The 25,450-nt window shown below is 41.0% G+C and overlaps 1 protein-coding gene across 19 annotated transcripts in view; it reads right to left on the minus strand.

Moving 5' to 3' along the window:
* The window catches only part of KIAA1217 (KIAA1217 ortholog), a 622,979-nt gene that overhangs the window by 75,459 nt on the left and 522,070 nt on the right, over positions 1-25,450 (minus strand). For 16 of the 19 annotated variants that reach the window (XM_073229082.1, XM_073229079.1, XM_073229087.1 and 13 more), the window contains 2 exons: positions 16,907-17,105; positions 13,043-13,136 (listed from right to left, as the gene is read on the minus strand). In XM_073229082.1, the coding sequence (XP_073085183.1) occupies positions 13,043-13,136; positions 16,907-17,105 (293 nt within the window). Of the gene's footprint in view, positions 1-2,930; positions 3,053-4,721; positions 5,079-13,042; positions 13,137-16,906; positions 17,106-25,450 lie in introns of those variants that run through there. The other 3 variants (XM_073229094.1, XM_073229091.1, XM_073229093.1) reach the window with 3 other exon arrangements.

The following is a 25,450-nucleotide window of genomic DNA, read 5'->3' on the forward strand; positions in this document are numbered from 1 at the left end:
TTTTTTTTTTGTACGGTGGAGTGTGATGATTTAATTCAAATATAGAAATGTTTTGTTATTGAACATGTACATCAAGATGGCCCTGAATATATATTCACTGTCTCTATTTTAAAATACAAAACTATTTGTGTAGTTTTTGTATTATCAAGATGCATTATGTATATGAGTACATATCTGTAGATAAAAATTCTCTACCAAATTTGAAGAGATCAAAATAGCACATTTGACTCATTTTTGTGCTCTAGTCACAAAATGATACTGAATAGAAACTTATTAGCATTTCACTAAATTTCTTCAGATCATTGTTACGAATAATAAAAACACAGAAACATTTTAAAACAACATATTTCAGTCCTAAAATGGTTAGATTAACATAATTATAGCCCTAGGTTGCCAACAGGGGCACATTTCTCATTTTCATGAGAATGCTGAGGTTCTCTCAGATCGCAAGCTAATATGTTCCTTGGTCTAAATATATACAATAAAATCTGCAGCAAATTTCTGAAGCATTAAGATCTGAACCCTGGAGATATCTAGTAAGTAATTTGCACTGCAGTGGAGCCCAATTTTTTTTTGTTTTGCAGTTACACAGCTGCTAGGAAATATATTTTTAGATTTGCTCTTAAAGGCAAGCAAAAATGGTATCCACTCCATGGATATGTAGCCAGAATGTTCCCTTAGTCCCTACTGCATGGGATTAACAATCCACAGAACGTTCTATTCCATCGCCTTCCTCCTTGGAAGAAAGTGCAAGGAACGGCACTAGATGCTCGTCCTAGATGAAATTATCAGACCTTGACTGGGACACTTAATACTTTGGAGGTGTGTTTCATGAAAAGGCATGCATTGAAGTTTAACCACACTGCAGATCTGGTCCCTGACATTTCTGAATCACCTCATCACTGACGTTGTTACGATTTCTTATTGTTATTTCGTTTTTTCTTTGGCAGCTCTTCCTACTGCATCAAGGGCAAATGAAAAGGTACAGGTTCAAAGAGTTAAATCAGAACAAGGGAAGTATAGCCTTTGAATTCCCAGGAAAAGAAACAAATAGGAAGAAATCAAATACAAGTGTCAATCAACCAACTGAGGGAAACATACTTTCTGTATTTCAGGAATATGGAGTGAGTTAATGCTGCCAGAACAAGGGGACGGGGTCCTCAGGCTTCCACGACACACTGGATATTCAGTAAGAATATCTGGAGAGGCCTCAAGTAGATAAGGCTGCACAGAAGTGATGTAAAACAATCTTCTTGGATACCAAATAACCAGATGCTAGAGTTTTTGAGAACTCTTAAAGAATTAGATTTGACTCTGACACCAAGGGGTTCATTTTTTCATCTTACAATCTTAAATGATGTTAAGCTCTGTTCCCTCCACAAACCCAACTTGGGCTTTGTCTTACAGCCTTCAGTTTCTAAGCTTCATTCAGTAACAAGATACCGTCCCCCATTTTGGCCACACCTTCACACCAGCTCTGCTATTCCTCACTGAGTGCTTTTCATTAAGTCAATTTTGATGACTTATTTTTGTACTCAGCTGTCATGAAGCAATAATATTTATTAACTCTCAAGTTCTTTGTGCTATGTAGCTTTTCAATACATTATACAATTATTAAAATTTAAAAACCAGTTTTTCCTTGTGCTATCTATAATTGCTAGTTCCAAGTGAAAAACAACTTGGAAAGTAGTTGGAAACTAACCTTACAAATAAAGTTCTTATAGCAGCCCTTGGCCAGGGCAAGGAAGCTGACTGTTGAATATAACGCTATAATACTCTACAACCCTTCTAAGCCAATACGTATTGTTTTATTCAAAGCATCTCATAATTTGAAGCAGCTGCTGTTTTTCAGTTGACTTGGTGGCTTATTCTCCTTCAATAAAAATATTGGATAATCTAAATTTGGTTAGTTCAAAACACATTTGTTTTTGGTCCAGGCCCATGCATTTCCAATTTATGAGCTCTGGCCTCTCTACAGAGCTGTGCTTCTATCTGGAGGGTAAGAGACACCTGCCTAAGAGATGTCAAATACATAGTGTTTTCCTAAGTCAATCAAGAAGGCAAACCTTGTGGGACCAGAGGGGTGAGACTAAAAGCCGGGAAGCACTGGAGGTGGACAAAGAGCTGGTCTGAGGGACAGATGGCTTAGGCTCCAGTCCTATTTTTGGCCCTTCCTCATTTTGCGATCTTGATCAAGCCACTCCAACCATGCTAGGCCACCTACTCTCAGCTGACAGGTGAATGTGTGTGTTCTTTCCACCTCTAAAACCCTATGATCCCAAGTCAGCCCAGCCTGTCTCTGGAGGTGGCATCAGTGATTCCTTGGGCACAATCTGCAGCGGCTGGCTCTAGTTTTTCAGACATAGACAGGGATCACTCCTGCCATTACACACAAGCAAAGGGGTTGCTGGCTCCATAAGAAAAAGCAGCGCAGAGAGGAAATGGCTTATCCTAGGAGCTGTGTGTCATAAAAACTCTTTTCTCCCTCTTTAAAACATTAACGTATGCTTTTCTCCCCATCCCCAAACTTTATGTAAAAGTAACACATGCTCACCTGAGAAATTTCAGAAAAAGAGCAAAGAAAAGTATGGTCGCTAGGATGCCTTCTATAGGGTAGGACCTTGCACGGAAGGAGTCTGTGCAGAGGTGGGAGCAAACAAGCTCCTGTAGCCTGCGTTACCCTGATGGGAGCCACAGAGAAGACAGAAAAGCAAAACCCCAGGAGGAAAACAACATGTAGGTGCAAGGAACAGAGCCTGGAAGTACCAGGACATACACTCCCAGTCAAAGGCAATTTCCACTGACATCTATATTTATAAGAGCCAGGAAAAGAGATGCAGCTTGGATAGCAAAGGGCAGAGGGGGTGGCACAAACCTCTCCTGAATTTTGCAGCACCGGTGCAGAGCTCTTCAGGAGGGGGCCCCAGTACCTGCTGAAGGAAGAGGAAGGTCCCGCTCCAATCAGCTTCCAATTGTTGGCGTTGCTTGGCCAGCCCTGTATTTTATGCAGAATTGGGGTTGGGGGCAAGTCGCCTTGATCCCGCAGCCCCAGCGAGCGCTGTGACGAACAGCTGCCCCGCTGATGCTGTTGGCAGTAATTACTCTGCATCACAAGTCACCGGGATATTTCTGCAGCTGAGTCGATATCTCAGTCTTCAGGAGGGGGTGAGGACAGCAACAGGCTCAGCTAACTGCCCTGACTCCAGAACTTATCACCTTCCATGTTCTTTAACATTCTTCTTGTCCTAACAGCTCTGCCAGAAGCCTGAAAGGGCAGCAGCAGGCAGGCACATGCAGGCAGTCTCCATCCAAAGACACTTTCTCTCTTCCAAATCAAGCTTACGAATAAGCTGCCTCCTCTGCCCCACAAAAACAGTTTTTCTGAGTGACACAGTACATGCAGCAAAGAAGGAAGCAGTGAAGAAGACAAGGTAGTTTATTGCAAACTGTCCCCACACTCCCTGTTTTCATTTCACTCCAGATAAGTTGTAACCAAGCCCTTGGATAAACTAGTCTGATACTAGGTTTTGGATGCTACCAGTCTAAAAAAAAATTCCCAAATAGCACAAAGTAATTTATCTTGAAGCCAAATAAGCCTTGCTTATTTGTAATTAATACTCCAAGATAAGTTATCTGCATCTGACTCCAGACTTGGAGCTCTTAGGTACTGGTAAGGCTGTGTAGTGTAGGATTTTAAAACAAGGACTCCAGTGAGTCAGCTTGGGTTTGAATCCCAGATTTGATACGAGTGTTACTTAATCTCTCTCAGCCTCAGTTTTCCTATCTTAAAATGGGTACAATTGTACCTGTGACCGTAGGGTTATTACGATGACTAAATGAAATAATACATATTATTTAGACCACACTGGATAACAACTTTTCATGCATATTAACTCATCTCTGTGGATAAGCAGATCCATGCACACATGTACCTTTAAAAGCAAACAGATTGATTTAACAGGACATTGCTCTAATTAAATTCCTTTAAAAGAAATAAATGCAAATGTTATTACAGAACTATTCCAAGCGTCAGACACAGTGGTTATCTCAGGTAAATACAATTTCTGCCAAAGACTTTTCTCAGGCAATCATTAAGCCTGATGTAATAGGATTATATCTGTTACATAAAACTGTGGAGGTTTTTAATGTTACTCATAAAGCTTAAACTGATATCTTTTTTTTTAAACGTCAAAACCAACGTAAAAGAGCTATTTTTTTAAATTTAAAATATCTTTCACACAGCAAACACAAGAAATAATTTTCTCTAGAATGTTGAGGGACACATAATAATTTCCATCCATTCATACAATACCTTCAGATTTTCTACGTTTGTCTGAGAAACTAAATGCACATTAACATCTTAGTGAAAACACCAAAAATTGTCACAAAACACGTACATCAATGAGATCTGTACTGGCAAACAATGTTGATGCTTTAAATCCTTTCCTAAATTGTAAGATTAAAACAGACACTAGAGCACAAGATTTACAGATTGGAGGCAGCCCATTGTAATTTAAATGGATTTTTAAAAACCAGACCAACGCCAATAACAAAGAACTTTCTTCTAAACAGTGTGTAAGGAGTTAAAATAAAAACCTAGAATTTTAATTCATCATTGCATTGAACTTGAATACAGAAGACCTGCCTCAATTGGATGCAAATATGCCACAGGACAAGAAAATACTGAAAATTACACTGTGCTATAAAGGCACAGTTCTTACCTTACATTTCCTGTGAACCTTCCTCCTTCTAGAAGAAACTTTCTAGACTTGCAGAGACCTTGAAACCACCCATCTCTTGAATGCTTCCAGTTCTGCCTGTCTTTACAGTGACTAAATACGAGGCTTGGGGTTTCTTTTTTACAGAAGGAAGCTTTTAGTCAAAATATGTGGTTTAAAGGAGCAGTACCCACCCTTGCTAAAACTATTTCACGGACATTCAGAGGTTTGTTTCTGCTCTATGAAAGTTAAATCTGAGTAGGAAGGCATTTTTCCTGTCCCGGAAACCAGTATAACTAAAGCCAATGCTGAGCTAACGAGAAATGTTTCTTCCATGTGTTCCGTCTGGCAGAAACTGCAAGCCGTATCAAGGAAACACGTGATGTTTATAAATACAATATGGCTCATGTTGTCATAACCTCTCAATGACAAAAGGAAAAGAAGCGCAAGGAAAAGCAAGCAGCCACCCGGCAGGAAAGATGCGATCTGTATCACTTGGAAGCTGCGTATCAGACGTGCATTTATTACCCTTTCTTGCTTCTTAAAAAATAAAATAATGTTTAACTGGAAGCAGTGAGGGAGAAAGAAAATATCTACCATGTTCTGGCTAGCCACTTTATTAAAATGTGTTTGCCTCGATAATCATTTCAATAAGAGTAATAATCCTTACCAAATGTAATATAAACATCTTTTTGCCTATCAGAAGGCATGGTAAAAGGGACATAATTAGGTTCATAACTCATGAGTGAGCTCCATAGTATTAACTCACGCAAATAAAAAATTGAAGGCAAAGATTTCACATAGCCTGGAAGACATGTGAAAAATGAGAGAGGCCTGTATCACTACTGATTACTGACTTTGTGACCTGCTACAAGATGCTAAGAGCTGTGAGAACAGTTACTGTACTTGCTCACTATTCTAGCCTCAGAATTTTACACAAAAGCCTGGATCAGAGGAGGGACCCTATTCATAATGAACAGGCGGGTAGATTAACTAACATTCTCAACAATGGAGTTCAGTTAACAGGTTGGAAATCACACTTCTATTTTATACGTTTGGAGGTATTTGAAATACTGACTCCCAACTCAGTCTAAGAGCAAGATCCACCCTACACTGGTAGTACAGCAAAACAAGATCTGTCTTGTTTAATTTGCTATCCAGTGATTAACTTACTTTCTACACTATGTGAATTTAACTCCCCAAAACAAAATTTTTAAAAGAAGCAGATATGTGTGCATTTCTGGCAATTACTTATTTTAATTTGACAAATCTGTTATTCTCATCTTAAACTTTAGGGTTATTAATTGCTTTAAAATTATAGGATGGGGAATTTGGGGAGGACCAGACAGACATTTTCATTTCTCATTTTGGTCAGGCACTACAGCTGAATAAACTAGGAAATGTGTTATAAACCTCCAACATTTACATTTACATATCATTGTACTGATCTTAGCAAATAAGGCATTAACTGAAAGTTTGTGACAGGAAAAGTGCTGAACTGAGCCCCTTTTTTAATCCAGATATTTAACGAGAACTTCCTCAAAGCAGGACACTGTCCAAGGGAAACACAGAGGGTGTGAAGGTGAATGGAATTCTTTGCCCCTGAGAAGCTTAATGCTTGGAAAGGAACTTAAAGGTGTGCACGTTAACAATCACCATGCAGGCAGGGAAGAGAAGGGGGTGGGCAGGTGAAGTTCGGGGGAAGTTCAGAGCAGGTGAGGCTCACAGAAAAGAGGTGTAGGGGAAGGCTTGGTGAAGATAGTGGGCTTCTGAGTTAGGTTTTCGAAAAGTGGGGGCAGACACGGACACTCATGGTGAAGGTAGCAGAGAGCCTGCCACAGCCAGTGTTGGGCTGCCGGGCTCTGAGGTCAGTTGTACCTGATGAGATGTGCGGCTTTGAGCAAGTTCCTGAACCTCCCTGATCCTCAGCTCTCACACTGAAAATGGGGGGCTGATAAGAACTCCTCTCACACTGGGTTGTTTTGAATATCAAATGAGAGCAAATACTAGCAGGAGGCTCACAGGGTGCCTGGTCCCTGAGGAGTCGGTACACCAGGAATGTCAGTTGTTAGCACTGTCACTATGTGAGTGCAGGGAATTCCATGGTGCTTGTGTCAAGGAGCAGGACCTTGAAGAATGAGGGAAAATGAGCAAGGAGTGTTCTCTGAAACTTCCATCTCTATGGGGTTACTTCTTGACTCCAAATCCCAAGACCTTCTTCTCAACCAGAACATTGCCCTGTGGAAAGCAGAGATCTGAGCCCTGTGGCGCGGCCACTTCAGACACACGTACTAAATGGCACATGTGGCTCCTGCTGGTTTTTTGTTTCTGTTTTTGTTTTTTTTGGTGGGGATTTTTTCAACCCCATTTGAAGGGAACAGAATGGAGCAAAGTCAAATAAAAAGATGCCATGAAATAGACACATAATAGAGTAAGAAGTGAAACAAATAGTAAGAAGGGATATTTATGAGTTTGAAAACCTTATTAGGAGCATCATTTCAAAACTTGAAAAATATAAATGGAAACCTCAAGAAAGGGAGGCTGTGGCTTTGAATACAAACAGTCAAATAACTGGGTTCGAATGTCATGTCTGACATTTATTTACCAGTAGTATGGACTTGGGAAAGCACTCCCTGACCTCCCTTGTATCACCTGTACAAATGCAGTCAGGATACCTACTTCTCAGAGTTGTCAATTTAAACATATGTAAAGTATTTAACACACTGCTTAGACACAGAAAGGTCTATTATCCTATATCCAGAAAATCTACGGTATAGAAAAAATACAGCTTATATCCTGACTGATATCACAAAGAAATTAATAGATAAGTTATTACAATTTTGCCAAAAAAAGGTCAAACTGGAACATATGACAAAAAAATAGTCAGAAAAAATTTAAAAGAGGCCAGGAACAAAGCCAACAAACAAAATACATGCCACAGTGCCTGTATGCTTGCTGTGGGTGGACCACAAATTTAATTCTAAGCTTTAGAGTAGCAACACAAAGAGGGAAAATGATCACTTACAAGATTCAAAGTGTTCATATGATAAAAATAAACCAGGAGAAGCACAACTATTTCTGGTGATGAGAACAGAGAGATATATTTACAGTGGGTTCTCACGAATGACAGAAAATGAATACTACAGCATTTCTACCACTATCATTATAATCCTCAATGCTTCCCATTCAACAAGTGTTTACACTCACCATGGATAAGACACTGTGACTTTGGCTGTGAGAGGAACCTGACAGGGTTTATGCCTTTGAAGAACCTGGTCTTGTGGATGACATGAACATACATCTAATAATTATAACACCAGAAGAATGTGTCACATGCCCCCCAAAAGGGAGAGAAGAATTCTGACAGAGCATTTGAGCAGGCTTCAGAGAGCATGCAGCTTTTTGGCCTCTGAGCAAGTTTTGATTTTTTAACATTTTATTGTGGAAATTTTCAACCATTAAAAGAAAGTAGAGAAAATAATAGAATCAACTCCCATCATCCAGCTTTGACATTGTTCAACCTTTTACTAATTTTGTTTCATCTATGTCCATTTTTTGGGTTTGCTTTGCTGGAGTATTTGGAAGTAAGTCCCACTAATCATGCCATGTAGCCTCTAAATACTTTAGTAAGTCTCCTTCTTAAAAACATAACAACCAAGCCATTATTATACCAAGAGAATGACTGGTTATCCCATAATACCATCTGATTCCTAACACATGTTCAAGTTTCCCAAACAGTTTCAAAGATGTCTTAGACAGTTGGTTTGCTCCAATTGGGATCCAAATGTGGTGCTCACAGGCATTTGGCTGTCATGGTATAGAAGGGGCCCGAGACCACTAACAGTGTCCCGCTAACCCTTTTTTCTTGGCAGCAGTTAGTTGAATGAACTAGACAGTTGTCCTGTAGCATGTTAGGTGGGTGGCATTTTCAAAGGAGGGGAAGGAGAAATGTGGGACGAGAGGGTCTTTCAGGTACCCCACCAGGAGACGGCTCTGCTTGGCTGTTGGAATGAAGATGGTACTGAGCATTGGCTATGCTGTTTTTGCAGAACTGTTTCCCAACAGTGGGAAGCTGGGCTTGGGGAGGCGATCTGGGGAGCAGTTGTTAGACTGGAGTAAGGTTTGGGGAGAGTGGTTAAAGGCTGTTGCAAAACTGACCAATAGAAAAACAATAAACACTGTAACCACAGCAGCAGAAGAGAGCTGCTAAGAGCCTGGGATCTGGAGCCTGGGTTTAACTCTCAGCTCAGCCGCTCTCTAGCTATGTTGGCAAACTGGGGAAAATTTCTTAACATACCTAAGTAACTGGTTCTTGAGCTATAAACCTGAGGCATATACCAATTACTGTCGCAAAATGTTGCCTTGAGGATTAAATGAAATCACCCATAAAAGTGCTTAGTAACTGCTTAGAAAAGTTAGCCATTTTAAGAGTACTGGTGCAGGCAGTGGCAGAAGGGGCCTCTGGAACTGGCCAGACCAAGTGGAATGGACAAGCTCCAGTGACCTGGGACATGCTGGGAAACAGGAGTTAGGTGACTGAACAATCGCCGGTGACTCAGCTTTTCACATATCTCCTTTCCCACCCCTCAAAGCACACCCATGCATGTGCACACACCTACACACCCTGGCACAGCCATTCCACCATTCACACACATAGAAAAGCTTGGGAGGGAAAAAAGGTTCAGAATTTTTTTTTTCAACAGGATGAGGCATTGGAAACACTGTGAGAATGTCCATGTGGAGGCAGCCGCTGGGAAGTTCAACATTTGGGTCTTTAGAGAAATGGCAGAGCTAGGCATATAGTGTCCAGAGTCATTCACATGGATAGAATGGTGAAATCAGTAGTAAGGTAAGAGTCACAAGTGAAAAGGCCTAGGTAAAAAAAAAAAAAGAGCAAATTACACACACACCCACACACACCGACTGGTGAAGCCTGCCTGAACACATTAAAGACATCTAGGAGGTAAGAGGAAGAAGAGTTAGCGAATGCAGGAGGCTGAGGTGTGTTTAGATGTAGGTAAGGGATTTAGAAATGGCAGTGTAATGGAGACCGATGTTTCTAAGGAAACCATTCATTAGTGTCAAAAGCAGAGCTCCAGTAGAAGAGATCTGGGAGGCAGCAACTGATTTGGGTATTCAGAAGTAATTTAAGATGCCCGACCAATTCTGGGGAGTGTGGTCTTAATGCAAATCTGGAAACAGTCTACACATAAGTAAAAATTAAAGACATATAGAGGGAGAGAACTGAACAATAGAAGCGGAGAATCTCAAGGCAAATAAGAAGATGGAAAAGTTTGAAAACAAAAAAACCACTAGGTTTGGTGAACAGGAAGTCACCAACACCCTCTAAGAGCCACAAAATGGTCTGGCTCATTTTTGAGTTGTACATTTGTAAGTTAAAAACCCCGTGAGTACATTCATCATTTTTGCCAAAGGGCCTGTTCCATATGGTGAGCTCAGTCCCTTAGAAACCGAATCATCAAAGCTACTATTGAATGTAACAAAACAAAAGTCATGTGATTAAATTCGATCAGGGTGATTTGCACCCATGTGTAAAGAATAAGGAGGCTGGTGTTCTCACTTCCAGCAGAGGACCCCACATCTCATTAGACAGACTAGCCTCAAAAGGGCGCAGCTAAATGTGAAATGCAAAGCTAGACAGGTTTCCCTCAACAAGCATCTATTCCGTGCACGCTCTGAGGCTCATAACCTAGAGTCAGTATTTCCATCTAACGTGCTTCCTGAGTAACACCACTACCATCATGGAACTGCTCTGGAGAACTGACTTCTTGAGACTGAGTCTTACATTTTCTTTTGTTTCATAGGCAAGATATTAAATACATTGATTCTTAGCAGTCACTGCAAATTTCTAATGTTGCTGGTCCGGCCCCTCTGCGTGGACGGCCAATGTTTTTCCTGGTATGTGTGTTTACTAATAATGAGTAGGCAGCTGGAAGGGCTGTCCCAGGCTGCCTCTGGAGGCTGGTGGGTGAAGGCTAATGGCATCAGGCACAGGGCTTCATAGCCAACTCATGTGAGCAAGTTATCTTCAAATTCCTGCAGGGCCATTGCAAACATACGGGGGCTGGAGCTCCCCAAAGCCACCATGCAGCTTGGTTTGGTCTACAGCAACCAATCCTGCTCTGTTCTCTATTTCAGTTCTTTACCATGAGCAATGAGGGTATGCAGCTGTATTCCAGGCAGGGCTCAACAAAGCTCCCTTCCCTTCAATGCAAGGCAGCCACACTCATCACAGAGGAAGGAGACAGAATTCCAACTTCCACTGCCAAAAGCTGAGGCTGAAAGAATTCCACATCTTTTAGCTTCTGGAATCCGTGAATGGAGGCCAAGTTACAAACTGTAGGCATGACCATATCTTGCTGGTTTTTGAACTGCATTGTAGTTCTCATTTCTCAGTAGCCTTCACTGACACCTGAATGCTCTTCTGTGGGGTAGCTGGTGAGCAGTTGTCTCCTCATCTGGGGACAAGAGTTGACTTTTCTCACACAAAGAAGCTGCTGTTTTAAGTGGGCTGTGGGCAACTTAGAAAGTGATTGCTATGGTCTCATCTAAAAGTAAAAACAGAAGAGCTTAACTGAGTCCATAGCAAAGGTTCTGAATTCTAATAGGCTTTGTCCATATGGTTAATATTTGATTCTCTCCATGCTTACTGCTGGACTTTATGTAGGTACCACATCTGCTTAAGAGTTAAAACAGGTGTCCTCCCCAGTCATAAACAAGATTTTTCAGGAAACTCTGGGGCCCCTGTGTGAGCTTTACATAACAGAAACAAACTGAGCACCATGAAACTCCAGTCCAAAGGCTAGACACATCGTAAAATAGAGCCGTCCAAGGGAGCAAGGACTTAAGAATGTCATCGAGAAAGCAAAGAACAAAGTAATGAAAGGCCTAGGGTTCAGCAATACTCGGTCCATGCTCTGTGAGAGCCTGACTCAGTCTGTCCTCATGTAGCGTTGGTTTACATTTAAAATGTAACTGGCTAAAAATACACCTCAAAGTCCTAGATTTTCTGAGTAGCAACAAAGCCTTCACTTCAAGTCATGTATCACTTCTGACATAAAAAGGCAGCAATTGAGTATGTAAGAGGCCTTTACCCCAAAAGTGTAGGTTCTGATCCCACAATGTCATCTTTAATACCCCACTCCAGAATTCCAAAGGCAATTCTTCCATTGCCTTCTATTGGACCTTCTGGCCTCTTGGTCCTAAACTCACATACTCTGTGTGGTAGACAGAACAACGGTGCCTCGAAGATGTCTGCATGCTAATCCCCCAAACCTCTAACCAGAAGGGAGATTAATGTTGCCAATCAGCAACATTAAAATAAGGAGATTATTCTGGAGAATCAGGTGGGCCCCATGTAATCAAAGCGTCCTTAAAAGTGGAAGAGGGAGAGTTCAAGATGTCATGATGGAAGGAGGGTCTGAGAGATGCTATTTTGCTAGGTTTGAAGATGGAGGAGGCTGAGGAATGTGGGTGGAAGCTGGTAAGAAGGAACTTCTCTCTAGACCTTCCAGAAAGAAAAGCTGACAGTCTGCTAAAGACTCCTTGAGTATTGTCCCCTGGGGCCCATGTTGGACTTCCGACCTCCAGAGCTGTAGGATAGTAAATCTGTATCCTTTTAAGCCCTAAGCATGCATTAATTTGTTACAGCAGCAATAGTACATATGTATACAGCAGTAATAGTACATTAGTATACAACTAATAGATATACCGTCAGGAGGCGAGCAGCATCCCCTCAGGAACTCCACTGCAACACAAGGGCAAACAGTGTCTGGGTTTTTCTGCCAATAAAACCTATTCATTTATTTTTTCTAGTTAAACTCCAGCATCCAGCCAAGTGCTAATCCTTACACAGGATGACATAAAATGATGCCGCGTCTTCTAAATTTGTGCATGTGTGTGTGGAGTTGGGGGAGGTACAGCTGAAGAGGAATGTGGCACTATTGTTAGAAACTCAATTCCTTTCTACTGGATCTGCATTGACATGATTTTAAAATCTGCCTTTGCAGTTTCTCTGCTCTTTTTTCTTCAAAACATCCCTGTGTGCACTGAATGTTTGGATAATCCTCTGAGAAGATCTGAATCTGGAGAATTTTAGCTCCCAAATCATGCAGATTTCTGGACTAAACTCTTGACATGTTCCACATAAGATCTGATAATATTTAATATGGGATAGAAGCAATGAGTCCCTTTAGGACACCCTGAAACCTGGTGGGGGGGTGGGTGCATTCTGGTCGGGATTACCAGAAGAAGGGGTGGTTTGACCCACCAAAAACCATTAAAAACAGAGCAAGAACACTTACCCTTATGTCTCCGTTCACAGTTTTCGGTGTGTGATTGAATGCGTGTGCAGGATCCTTGTTGTATACTTTGAGGAGTGATCTGTCCTGAATGTTCCTAGAATCGAAAACATCAATGACTATGGCAAATGAAAGGAGCCTTACTCTGGCCATTTCCTTTTTTCTGCCCTTAAGAACCAGGTAAAAAGTATCAACAGACAACCCAGTGGTTATTGACAGTCAACCAGACAAAAAAATGTTCATTTGCCATAAAACAGGCACAAATAAATAAGAGAAGAAAAATGACTTCGGTTTTTCTTTCCTTTTTTTTTCCTCAGGAAAGCATTATCCTTTCCCTGCGGTTCTCCACACTTAAATATCGGGTAGCATCAACTTTCTTTCAAGATTCTGAGCAAGGAAAGCTAACACTTTATGAGACAATAAAACACTGATATTTACAATATGTTCAAAGAGATTTAGTTAATATTTAAATAATTTAATTGTTTACTTTGCCCAAACACCTGGTTTCCTGCTTATCTCATGAATGCACACAAAAGAAAATTACTTTTTTTCCTTCAAACAGTTCCAACAAGGGAAAGAAAATGTATTTGCAGTCCCAGGGGCAAAAAAAGTATCAGAAAGTTCAAATCTAGATCTTCACAATGCCTTTTTTTATTTCTTCTGTGGTGGGATTTTAAAAACATTTTTCTACATGCATGTTTTAGCGACTGGATAGGCAGTATATTTAGAAGAAATAGGAGCAGATAAATTCTTCCACTTGTCTGCCCCTCTCTCTGAAAGTAGTATTGAGAGCTACCTAGTCATACCACAGCACAGGACAGCAAAGGACAAAACCCACATCTTGTCAGAGCCTACCTTACGACTACTTCAGAGCATGTGAATATTTACAAAGTACCTCTTTCCCCGTATTCAGCTCTCATCAGCAGAGGGGCCTCCCATGGCCCTTTCAGCACCATCTACCCTATGATTCCTTCCAAAGCCAGCGTCATGAGCTCAGGGAAAAGTGTGTAGGAGGCACATTCCTTTCTTCTAGGTGCAGCTACGTGTTTTGTGGGCTGATCATAATCATGGGGACTATTGGGTTACGTTTTTGCTTTAAACTAAATGGAGAATTCCTAGACTAGTCTTGCTTCCCTCTAAACATCCATCAGTAATTGCTTTGCAACATTGACTAGTCCAACCTTGCTCCAGATTTCCAGCATGCCATCCTTGTAATTAGAAGGGGCTTGGTTATTCTAAAGGGAAGAACTCACAGACGGTAAGGACGTGGGGATTCAATAAAGGAACTCATCCGTGGCTGGGGGAAATGTCCTGAGTGATGACATGAAAATGAAACGCTCACTTGAGTCATGAAAAATACCCTGGGTGTTCCCAAAGGTACTTAAAATACATGAAGTTGGTTTATGACTGATTGCAAAACATGTCCATTTGAGATGAACCAACTGCAAAGGCTCAGACTGCATTTATCATGACAACACGTACAACACAGATTCTCACCCGAAACTCTAGCATTTCCCTACAGAAAATATGAAGAACCCAACATAATCATGAAATAGCCAAATGTTTAACAAAGACAGTCTCACTTCAAATATACTGGATGTGAAATGAAATTTGTTTCTGGGCTTAGAAGATTAAAGCCAACGTCTTCAGGTAAAATCTACATGACATGCTTTTTTGGGGGAAGGGGAGGTCTTATACAATGCTGGTGGTAATAATTTATTCTACCATTTAAATAAAATATAACAGGCATTTTATGCATAAAAGCAAGGAAATAGAATAATTCTTTGGAAAGGACATACGTGGGATCATCTAGCACAAACATTATAGTCATCACCAAATAAAGCCATTTTTATCCATTTTGGTATTTTTAGATCCATTTCTTACATGTAAATGAAAACACTGAAAAGTAAAATTATAGACACATTTATAAATCAATGATTCTTCATTTAAACATTTTAAATGAAATTTTTAAATAAATTCAGCTGTCAGTACTGCAGCATAAGGATCAACAAGATCATTTTTGCAAATGTAAACATATTAACTGAAAATTACTAGTGTTTAAAGTGGTCATTTTTTCTCCAAAGCACTGCTTGTGTGTATTCCATTAATTGAATTCACATTAAGAAGGACCGTCTTAGTGTGGAAGTTTTATGGGCCTTTTCCTCTTTGTCCTCCCTCCCATTCTCTTTGTGACTACCTCCCAACACTCTCAAAGAATGGATAAAGGAAATCCTAGCTGTGAGACTTTGAGGACTGGAAAAGGCTCTAGAAAATCATGGCTTATTGTAATATAAAAGTTCTCACATGGGTTGCAAGACAGTGGGTCCAGGTGTTCATAGTCACCTCATTAGCCTGGAGACCTATAACTGAAAGTAGTTTTGCATAGTTTCATGTGCATTTATTGTTGTCACATCCCTCAGTTCCTCTAACTGCAAAATGCAGAAATTCAAAAAGATGTTGTAAAATGGCACATCCAGGTGAACAAACTACACGGAATTATATTACTGTGAACATGCTCTTTAAATAGAATGTGATTATTTCATGTTTATGCTTTATAAATTCAGAATTTTTTTTGGTGAAAGCATGATTAATAATTCATTTCAAAAACAAACATGGATTTTCTGATACCTATTAATATTTAAACACACTTTTAAAAAGCAGGAAGAGTTTGTAATAGATGTAGAACCTATACCTTAGGGCATTTGTCAAATTTTGAAAGCCCTCAATTACTTACACACCTTGGCACCTGCCTAAATATGTCATTTGTGATTATTGTTAGATGTTTATCAATTTATGTTTATTAGGCACTACAGGCATTATTTTTTAAAAGTGGTTCCCATTAATTCCATAATGAAGAAATAGGACAGTCTGCTATCCCCAAAGGGAAGGAACCCAGAAATCCAAGCTGCGGCCCAAATGAGCAGGAGAGGGAACATTCCTGAAAATAAGAAAATTCTTGACCAAGAATGTGGACAGTCAGGTTTGGGACTGGGGTTACAAATGAACTGGCTGTGTGATCTTGAGTAAGTCCCTTAACCTACACATCTGAGTTTCTGATCCTATGGAATCAAAGGGCTGGATTAGTCACTAAATAATTTTTTTAAGTTCTAAAATGTTTAGAGGCTCTAGTAGCACCTGCTTGTTTGTGTTGATTAAAGTCCTATTTCTCAGGCTGTTTGGCTGAGAGAAATCAGATGGGACCCTTCTGCTCTATACACAACACCACTCCAGTGGATAAAAATGCTTTTATTTCCCTGCCACCTGCAATAGCCTGAGTCCCTTTAGTCTCATTTTAGAGCCTATTGTAATGGGGGCCCCAGAGAAGCCAACCTGGAAAGTGAGATTCTTAGGTAAAGGCCAACTATTTAAGAAACAGATGGAAAGGGAGAGCACCTCTCAGCCTCTTTTCTCATGGCCAATAGCATAGAGTCCACTGTTCTTATTTCAACTTGTTCATGCAAATAATGGCGCAGTGGGACCATTACGTAAAATGCCCACAGGCTCTGGGAGGTAAAGAGTGCTAGAGAAGTGCCAGTATCAGGATAGCCTTCCACTCATGATGCTGATAAGTCTCTCCACCACCCTTCGGAGCCTTAGTTTCCCTAATCCTTAGGTAAATGGAGCACTGGACCATTACTTACATTTTTTAGAGTAACACACAAAGATCTGTGTGGGAGAAGTCTGCCCTCATCTTCATTAAGCCATAGCTTGTGAATGAATTACAGAAAAGCACACAGGGAATTCACACCTGGGCCAGACAAGCCTGGCTATCAGGACCATCGCTGGACCAGTGTTCAGTTCACTAGAGAGACTGGGCCTCAGTGCAAACAGGAGCAATCCTGAATGCCACATGGCGTACATGCTTACCTTACATCGTTTAATTCATAATAGACATTTCGGCTTTCGTCTTTGATGTAAATGGCGACACTGGGCGACTCCAGCATTTTCATGCTGAGCTGCTGTGGAAAGGCACTTACGAAAAGAGCACGGATTGTGTCTGCGCTTGTGATTTCGTTCGGCATCCTGAGCTGTTTGGTTTCATCTCCATACTGAAGATAGAGAACCCCTGTATGCAAAATGAGCAGTTATCAGTCAGGGATCAAGACCCACAGCTCCCCCACTCCCAACCGACCTACCACCTGCAGAATCGATCAGAACAAGCTTAGAGAGCACGCACGTGAGGGATTTCCAAGGAATGCACTCTCTGGTTATTCTTTTATTTTTTGGAGTCCAGGTGTTAGGGAGGCTAATTTTCAACTATTATAAAATCTAAAGGACAAGAAGCTAACTTCTGGTAGTCTAAAGCAAAACCACTACTTAATTCCCTTGAAAGGTGTATTTAGGAATTTGACCCTGCAGGGTGATTTCTCTACATGTCTCTCACAAACTAGGAACACAATCATTTTAGCAATGGGTAAGTTGTATAGTTTAATACAGTCCATTCAGAAGCATGTTATATGGAAATGCTATGATGTTTTTGTGGCTCTAATGCATATTTATTGAATGTTTATACCTAAGGAAATCATCTACAAGAAAAAAGTCTGGCACCTTAATGTTTCAGAAAGAAAATGGAACAAGTCAGTTATGCAAAGAAAAACACAAGCACAGGATCATAGAATTTTAGAGTTCCAGCGGGTATGTGACTCCCAGAGAGCCATGCCCCCCAAGCATTCATGCTCCTGCTCCTTCCCAAAGCCGGGTGTGGCCACGTGACTTGCTTTGGCCAATGGGACATTAGCAAGCATGGAGCAGAATGGTGGCTTGGTAAATGCTTGCACAGGAGAGGAGAGCTTGCTCTCCTGCTGAGTGTGGTCTCAGATGCTCCCTCATGGAACTAAGCTTCTATGGAGGCCCACTGAGCCACCTGGGGAGGCCATATGGAGGGATGGGCACCCTGACCGACAGCCCCCACTGAGCACCCATTGTATAGCCAGGCTCACTGGCCAGCTCCGTGGGTGAACCATCTGGGGAGGGGAACTCCCAGTCCCAGATGAGCTACTCCCGCTGATGGTCACATGGATAGAAATGAGATGCCCCCTCCACGTCCTGCGTAATTGCAGAATCATGAGCAAGGAAATAATCATTACTTGAAGCCATTATGTTTAGGGTCACTTGTTATTCCACAACAGATTAACTGAAATAGGGTATTAAAGATCCTGACATTTATTCTGAACCCTCCTTCTTGTGAGGATCTACTGGGGACAGATTTACTACTAGAGGAAGCTTTGGCAGGAGAGACCCAAAAGAAAGTAGAATATAACTTCTGCTTAAATAGGGCAGTCATGTAACCTATTCATCTCTACTTTCTCCTGAAATCCCATTAAAATGAAAATGAGGAGTAAAAAATCATGAATCAAAGAACTGAGGGAATGAGAGGAAAACAATAGCAGAAAAGAGGAAGCTGACACCTCTCTAAGGGGAGGGCTCCACGGGAAACATGCAGGACCAAAGATTCAAGAAACGAGGTACCAGATCCTTCTCAAGGGAGGAGTATGGAGTGAGTGGAGAGCACGAGGCTGGACTGCACCTTCTTTTTTTAATGGAGCAGCAACCTGCCCACATCTCCCTTTCTATCATCTCAGCCAAGCAGCTCCCCATATCCAAAGAGGACAACTGAAGAGGTTGAACCAAGCAGAGTGGATTCTGACTCCTCAGGGGAGGGCAGCTGAGGTGCCCTCTCCTAGAATGCCGGCCAAGGACTGACACCTCAGTCAGGAAACTGGGGGCACCTCTCTGGGAAAGCCAACTGGCCGATGAGAAGAGAACAACAGATTTTTCAAGGGTCACATTCAGGTTCTGTAAGGTCACCCCATCGGGAAGCAGTCCTGCCCAGAGAGAAAGGCTTCCGGTTCATACGACTAAGCCCCGTTCATGGGAATGGACGACTCATGAGGGAGAGCAACTACACCATAGCTTTGACCATGAAAGAAAAGCCAAAATTAACAGAAAACAGAGACTCAGACAGATGGGACAGTCCAAGAAAAGGGGACCGTGTAGAAAATAAAAGAAGCCCTGGGAACCATGGTAGCAGAAATTAAAAATTCAGTGAGGAATAAAAAGTTGATGAAATCTAAGGACAAAAAAAGCAATAAGACAGGGATGAGAAAACCTGTAGGAAAACAGAGAATGATTTCAGAGCATCCCAAGTCTTCCTAACGAGGATTTGTGCAGACAACAGGAAAAACCGAAATTCTACAAAACATTTATAATAATGTTTCTCCCCCCAAACTGAAGGACATGAGATCAGAGATTGAAAAGGTTTATGAAATTCGCAACACACTCAGGCTCATCACTGAGGCACTCCAGATGGCAGGGGGAAAGGAGATAACCTTCTCGCAAGTTTCCAGAAGGTGGAGAGAAAAGTCACAAACAAAAGATCAGGAGTCTGAAGGGCATTAGCTTTCTCAACAGCAACCCAGCAACTGGGAAACAATGGAGAAAGAGCTTTGAAAATCTAGGAGGCAATATTTTGGATCGAGTTCTATATCCATCCAAACCATCAATTAGGTATTTGTTGAAGTCAGCTTCTTGGGAAGGCTTTCCCTCAACACCTATCCAAAATTTCTGCACCTATTATTCATACCCCCATCCTTGCTTCATTTCTGTTTATGCACAATTTTTTTCCTATTTATTATAGTTTATATTTTAATTATTATTTATTGTCAGTCTCTTACTCTGGAATGTAAGCTTCATGACGTCAGGGTTGTTTTTTAACTTTTTTTGTTGTGTACTACTATATCCTTAGTACCTGTGATACCATCTGTACACAGTAGATTTTTATTAATGTTTGTTGAATGAATGAATGAACGATTTATTAGTTTCCAAAAGTAATGTTCATTTGGGGTCTATCTGAGCTATAAGAGCTTTTGCTTCATGATGTAAACAGCCTCGTAATCTCATTCTTGGTTTGTCTACACATCAGAAATACAATCTGAAGTGGCTATTTCCTAGATTGGAGTAACCCTTCTGCATGGAGCATAAACCACTCCATTTTCCCTTTCCACCCATCACAGTTTTGATTCTTGGCTTCTTCAGGGAGCTAGTTTTCCATAATACTCATGCTGTTTCTCATATTACAGAAAAAAACCCTTCAAGCCTGTCTGATCACAGACTGTGCAACGTTCTTACCCCAAATGGGAGATGTGGTGACTGTCCCACGTGAGAGCTAATGCCTTATCAAAAGGCAAAAACTGCTGTTGAGGTCTGGCCCCCAACTATGCCTGGGTGAGAACCCTGCAGACAGGCCACGTATGGCCTCCTTGCAGTCAGATATCACGGCCTCACTCCCAGGACCTGGCTTTCATTCGCACTTCTGCATTCTGTATGTGTGTGTGCTTGAAACAGAATGTAGACTCTGAATGAAAAAAAAATTGGGCGTAAATTACGGTTACCTCAGGGTCTGGCTTGTGCAGCTGCCAGGTGGGTGCATAAGTCCAGTTACAGATCGTGAAACTCCGGAGAGGATGGGAAAGATGCCTTTACAAACAGGAGAATCAGTGTGCTTTCTCAATTTAGGAAAGGCATTTAAATATGCTTAAAGTTAGAAGGAATTCTTTAATACATGATGGCGTTTCATTGGCACAGGGATGAGATTCAGCATTTTCTGGCATGCCTCCCCAGCTCTGGTTAGCGCTGGCTGCCCCACATTCACAGGGGAAGCCTGAAGGCCTTGAGCTCATAAACTCCTTTTTTATGCAGAGGGAAGAGGATGGGGAAACGCACTTACAGGATGTCTGTTACGTGTCAGAAATGGTACACATTCAGTCATTGGATCCGCAAAGCATCCTGTTGGGTTGGTATGGTGTCCCATCTTACAGATAAGGAAAAGCTAGCTCTGAAGTTCCAAGTAACTTGCCTGATGTTACAGTTAGTAAAGGGTTTAACTAACTTACACATCCGATACTGTGCATTGGCAGAACCCATGCTCTCACCCATGAAGCATACAGCCTCTGAAATTCTGCATTTAGTCACATCCTCTAACCTTCCTCTCTGGACGATCTGCACTGACCTCACACTTTTAGCCTGACCAGCAGCTTAAAGATGTTGAAGCAGGTTGGGAAGAAGAGTCCTGTCTTTAAGCCAACTGAAGGAAATGTTGACACGTGGTTAGACAATCCACACGCTGGGGAAAGGGAGGGCTCTCCGTGATGGTGTTGAAATGAACCTCAGAACACTTGGAGCCCTTCTGAGGAGCCTGGGCCCTTAGGGGCTCTTCCATCTCATTGGCTCAGTGTGGCAAGGTGGATTTCCCCCCAAGAACTCTTGGTCACATTTTACAAAAAACAAAGTGCGCTTAGCAGGTCACATCCTCATACATTTTTGAATCTCAGAATCAGTTTCAGAATGTAGGACATCTTCTAAAATGTTCTTTCCCTTAGTAGGGCATGCAGGGATTTGCAGTGTGAACTTGCTGTAGCCTGAATGTTTGTGTCCTCCTCCAAGTTCATACTGTACAACCCTAACCGCCAGTGTGATGGCGTTAGGATGTGGGGATTCTGGGAGGTAATTAGGTCATGAGGGTGGGGCCCCCTGAGGAGATCAGGAGCCTTATAAGAGGAGGCACCAGAGAGCTTGTCTTTTCTCTGTTACATGCCTTGTGAGAAGCAAGGAGAAGATCGTCATCTGCAAACCACGAAGCGGGCCCTACCCACACACCAGATCAACTGGCACCTTGGTCCTGAACATTTCTGCCTCTGGAACTGTGAGAAACGAATTGTTTTTTAAGACATCAGTCTGTGGTAATTTGATAGAGCAACCTGAATGGGCTAATATGGCCTTCAATATCCTATTCCTGCCTATTACCCAAAATCATGCCACATTCCTTGCATGTTCCTTTTGCTGTCCTGGGTTTCTTGCTGCTCCATGACCTTACTATGCACATTCATGCTTCATGTGGTGCAGCTGGCATGGGTGACCTTCCCACCACTTGTTGGCCTGGCATGCATGTTACCTCCTCTGAGCAATCTTCCCCAACTACTCCTCCTTTACTTTTCTATTAAGAATTGAGGAATTAATTTGTCTCACATATGCACTTACATTGTGTTTAACTGAAATTGCAAGCATGGAGTTTAATTCTGCATTATGAGTAACTGTAGTCATCAGATGGTAGATGATCAAATATCTTTCAGTTGAAATAAATGCAATTTTCCCTGTAATGTGGCCAAGTTAATATGATTTATGCTTGCCTTCTGAAATGCCTTTTACAATTTCCCCTAAATAGCACTTTCTGCAGGCAGATGATGGTGACAATTCCAAAGGACCTGAATTCTTCAGCTTCCCCCAAATCCAATTAAAGATTATGCAAATCAGTATTTGTATTACATCTGTGACAAATGGCTAATGCCTAAAATATAAAGAGCTCTTACAAAGTACTTAATGATGGAAAACTAACCATTTCAACTTTGTAAGAAAAACATAAATATTAAAGTAATATAAGCTTTTTATACCTATGAAGTTGGCAAAGTTTTTACAATAAAATGAACAGAGCTGACAAGGGTTGGGAAATTACATTCTCTCACACACCACACTGTTGGGGAAGTAAAATGATACACTTCTTGCAGGGCTATTTGTCAGTATGTGTTAAAAGCCCCCAAATACACACATGGTTTGAGCCAGTAATTCTACTTTGACACTTTTATGCAGAAATATGTACTTACTAGGATGCTCAATAAAGTACCATTTTTAAGAACAATATGGGTGGGGGGAGAATTCTAGCATTAGGGGATTCATTTAGCAAATCAATTCATTTAATAAATCTATTCACTAAGCACTGCACAGAATTAAAAGGAATTCTAAAAGAACATGACAACGAGAAAACTTTATATTTTGTTAAGTGATACAGCATACTACAAAACAGAAAGGAGCTGGCTTTGTAAAAACCGATTTAACACCTTGATGGCAGTAGGGGGTGAAGCTTATAGTTTTGAGGGAAATCTTTAAGAACAAGGATACAACCTTTGTAACAGAATATTCAGTAGGAAAGATAATTATTTATTTATAGGGGCCTGAATCTTGGTTTCCTCATATTTAGTGCAAGTCCGCCTATCTGACGAGTAGGCATCAAAATGTCAAGTGTGGTTGTCTTTGGGTGGTATGGGCATGGGGGATAATGGTCTCTTCTTATGAGTCTCAGTATCTTATATTCTCTGTATTTTCTAAAATAAGTGTGCTTTGATTTCATCATCTTAAAAGGTAACCCTCACAGATCTAAAGAGACTGGTCAGTTAGGGATCTTAGTTGGGTAGTTTTTTAAGCCAAAAGACAATGGGCCAAGGGAGGCTGCTTCTACAGAAACTTGCAGTGGAGTTCCAAGAACATACATTAGCATCTGAAATGGGGACAGCATTGCTATTTAACGTAAGCAAAAGATCCCAATATAGTTAACATAGTGGTGTATCCATAAGAGAATTAGAGTCTTATGACTAAAAAAAAAAGAGTCTAATGTTCTGATAGGTACTTGTAGAAATGTCTTCATTCATTCACAAGATAAGCCTTTTTGGCATGCCAGGTATTGGGGCAAGAATGGGAGGCACCATGTGCACCTGTGGCAGCCCTCTGTGATCCAACCCTGACAGTAGCTCTGTAAATTACTCTGTTCTTTAGAAGTCAGCAATGCATACCTAATACCTGCTGACATTTTGTTTCAGACAACACAAATTTGAAGACAAGGCTGTATGTGTTTCTTGGAAAGCTCTGGCACGTCCTCTCATGCTGGGAACTTCTCAGGTCATGGTGAGGATCCGTGCTGTTACTCCCCTTCCTATGGAAAAGCTTTTCAAGTAGACGACAAAGCAGGACGGTGACAAAGCAAGAAAAAGATAATAGAAAACATATTCTCTGCAGAAAGCCTGAGTCCTCCCGATTTTTGGAATGACTTTACTGTCAGATTCCATGTCTTTGATTTGGGTACACACCAGCTCTCTGCCGCAGAATCTGAAAAAGCTTGTATCAGTGAGGTATTATTTCATTCAAATACTTGATATTTAAAGATGATACAAGGTTTTGTTAAGTCTTTTAAGTGTCTTCTCCAGTAATTGAGGAACTATGGTGACCTGTTGGAGGGTCTCTAAAGGAAAGTCTATATGAAGGACTGAAAAATTCCAGGCAATAGCGACTTTAAGCAAATTCAAATGCAGTGCATGTTTTAAAAAGTCATAATTATGGAGCAACTTGTGTTAGCATTATGCAAGAACACATTTTTAAAAAGTTTGTAGGAAGTTTAATATGACAGAGTCTTGCCCCTCCCAACAACCTGACAGACAGCAGTCACTGGATGGAGACCCTGCCCCCAGACACTCATTCTCAACATGAAGACTGAGTAATGGCACCTAAGTGCTTAACCCCTTAACTGTTTTGTTCCAGACAAACTTGGGATTCAAGCAAAACAACAATACTATTGAAGTAAGTATCCTGAGACATTTCTCCAAAAAAATGTCTTGAGGAATCTGTTGATGAGTTCTGGAATTCAAGCTGTGGTTGTTGTGAATGTGTTAAGATGCTGATTTCTGGTGCTGCGAGGCCCAGTGGATGTTACAGCCCTTTCACATGGAGAGCTAGAAATGTATTTACGCAGAAGTTACAAGGTAACGTCACTGCAGAACTTGCTGCACCATCAGCTGAGTCAATACTTTAATCTTGAAGGTTATTCAACAGTTAACACAGGAAATACCCTGAGAGAAATGCTATTACTGATTAATGGGCAAACTACAGCTGTAACTGAATTCTGTCTTATACTCAGGCTGAACTGTCAGTTACATTAAACATTTCAACACCAGCTCATTTATAAGGCTAGGATTAATCTGGATATTAGGAAAGCAGTACGAAAGAAAGACTTCAAATTCAAGTGCAAGCCCCTAAATAAAATATTAGCAAAACAAATCTAGCAATGGATGAAGAAAACATATTATAACCAAGAAGAGTTTATCTCAGGAATACAAGGATGGTTTACTACTAGAGAACCTAGTCCTAATATGTCCCCCAGTAATAAAGAGGACACCACATAATTATCTTGATAGTGTCAGAAAAATGTTAAGATTCAAAACATTTTAAAAACTTTAAAAAACAGTAGTTTAAGAATTAAAGAGAACTTTCTTAGGCATAATGAAAGGTTATCTATCATAAACTCAAGGAAGCGGGTTAAATGAGGAAATATTAGAAGCATTCCCTTTAAACTCAGAGTTTTTGCTATCACTGTATCTGAAGTCTTGCCTAGCACAGTTAATACAAAGAAAAGAAAAAAAAGGCATACGGATTAGAAGGGATAAGCAAAACTATCCTCAGATATCCTCAGATTATCCTCAGATGATATAACAGAAAATCTAAGAGAACCTGCAGAAGCACTATTAGAACTAATAAGGACTCAGTGGGATGGAATGGAATAAGATCAGTATATGTCAACAGCAATCCCCAACA

Source organism: Manis javanica, chromosome 2 (genome assembly GCF_040802235.1).
Source record: "Manis javanica isolate MJ-LG chromosome 2, MJ_LKY, whole genome shotgun sequence".
Taxonomy (NCBI): Eukaryota; Metazoa; Chordata; class Mammalia; order Pholidota; family Manidae; genus Manis; species Manis javanica.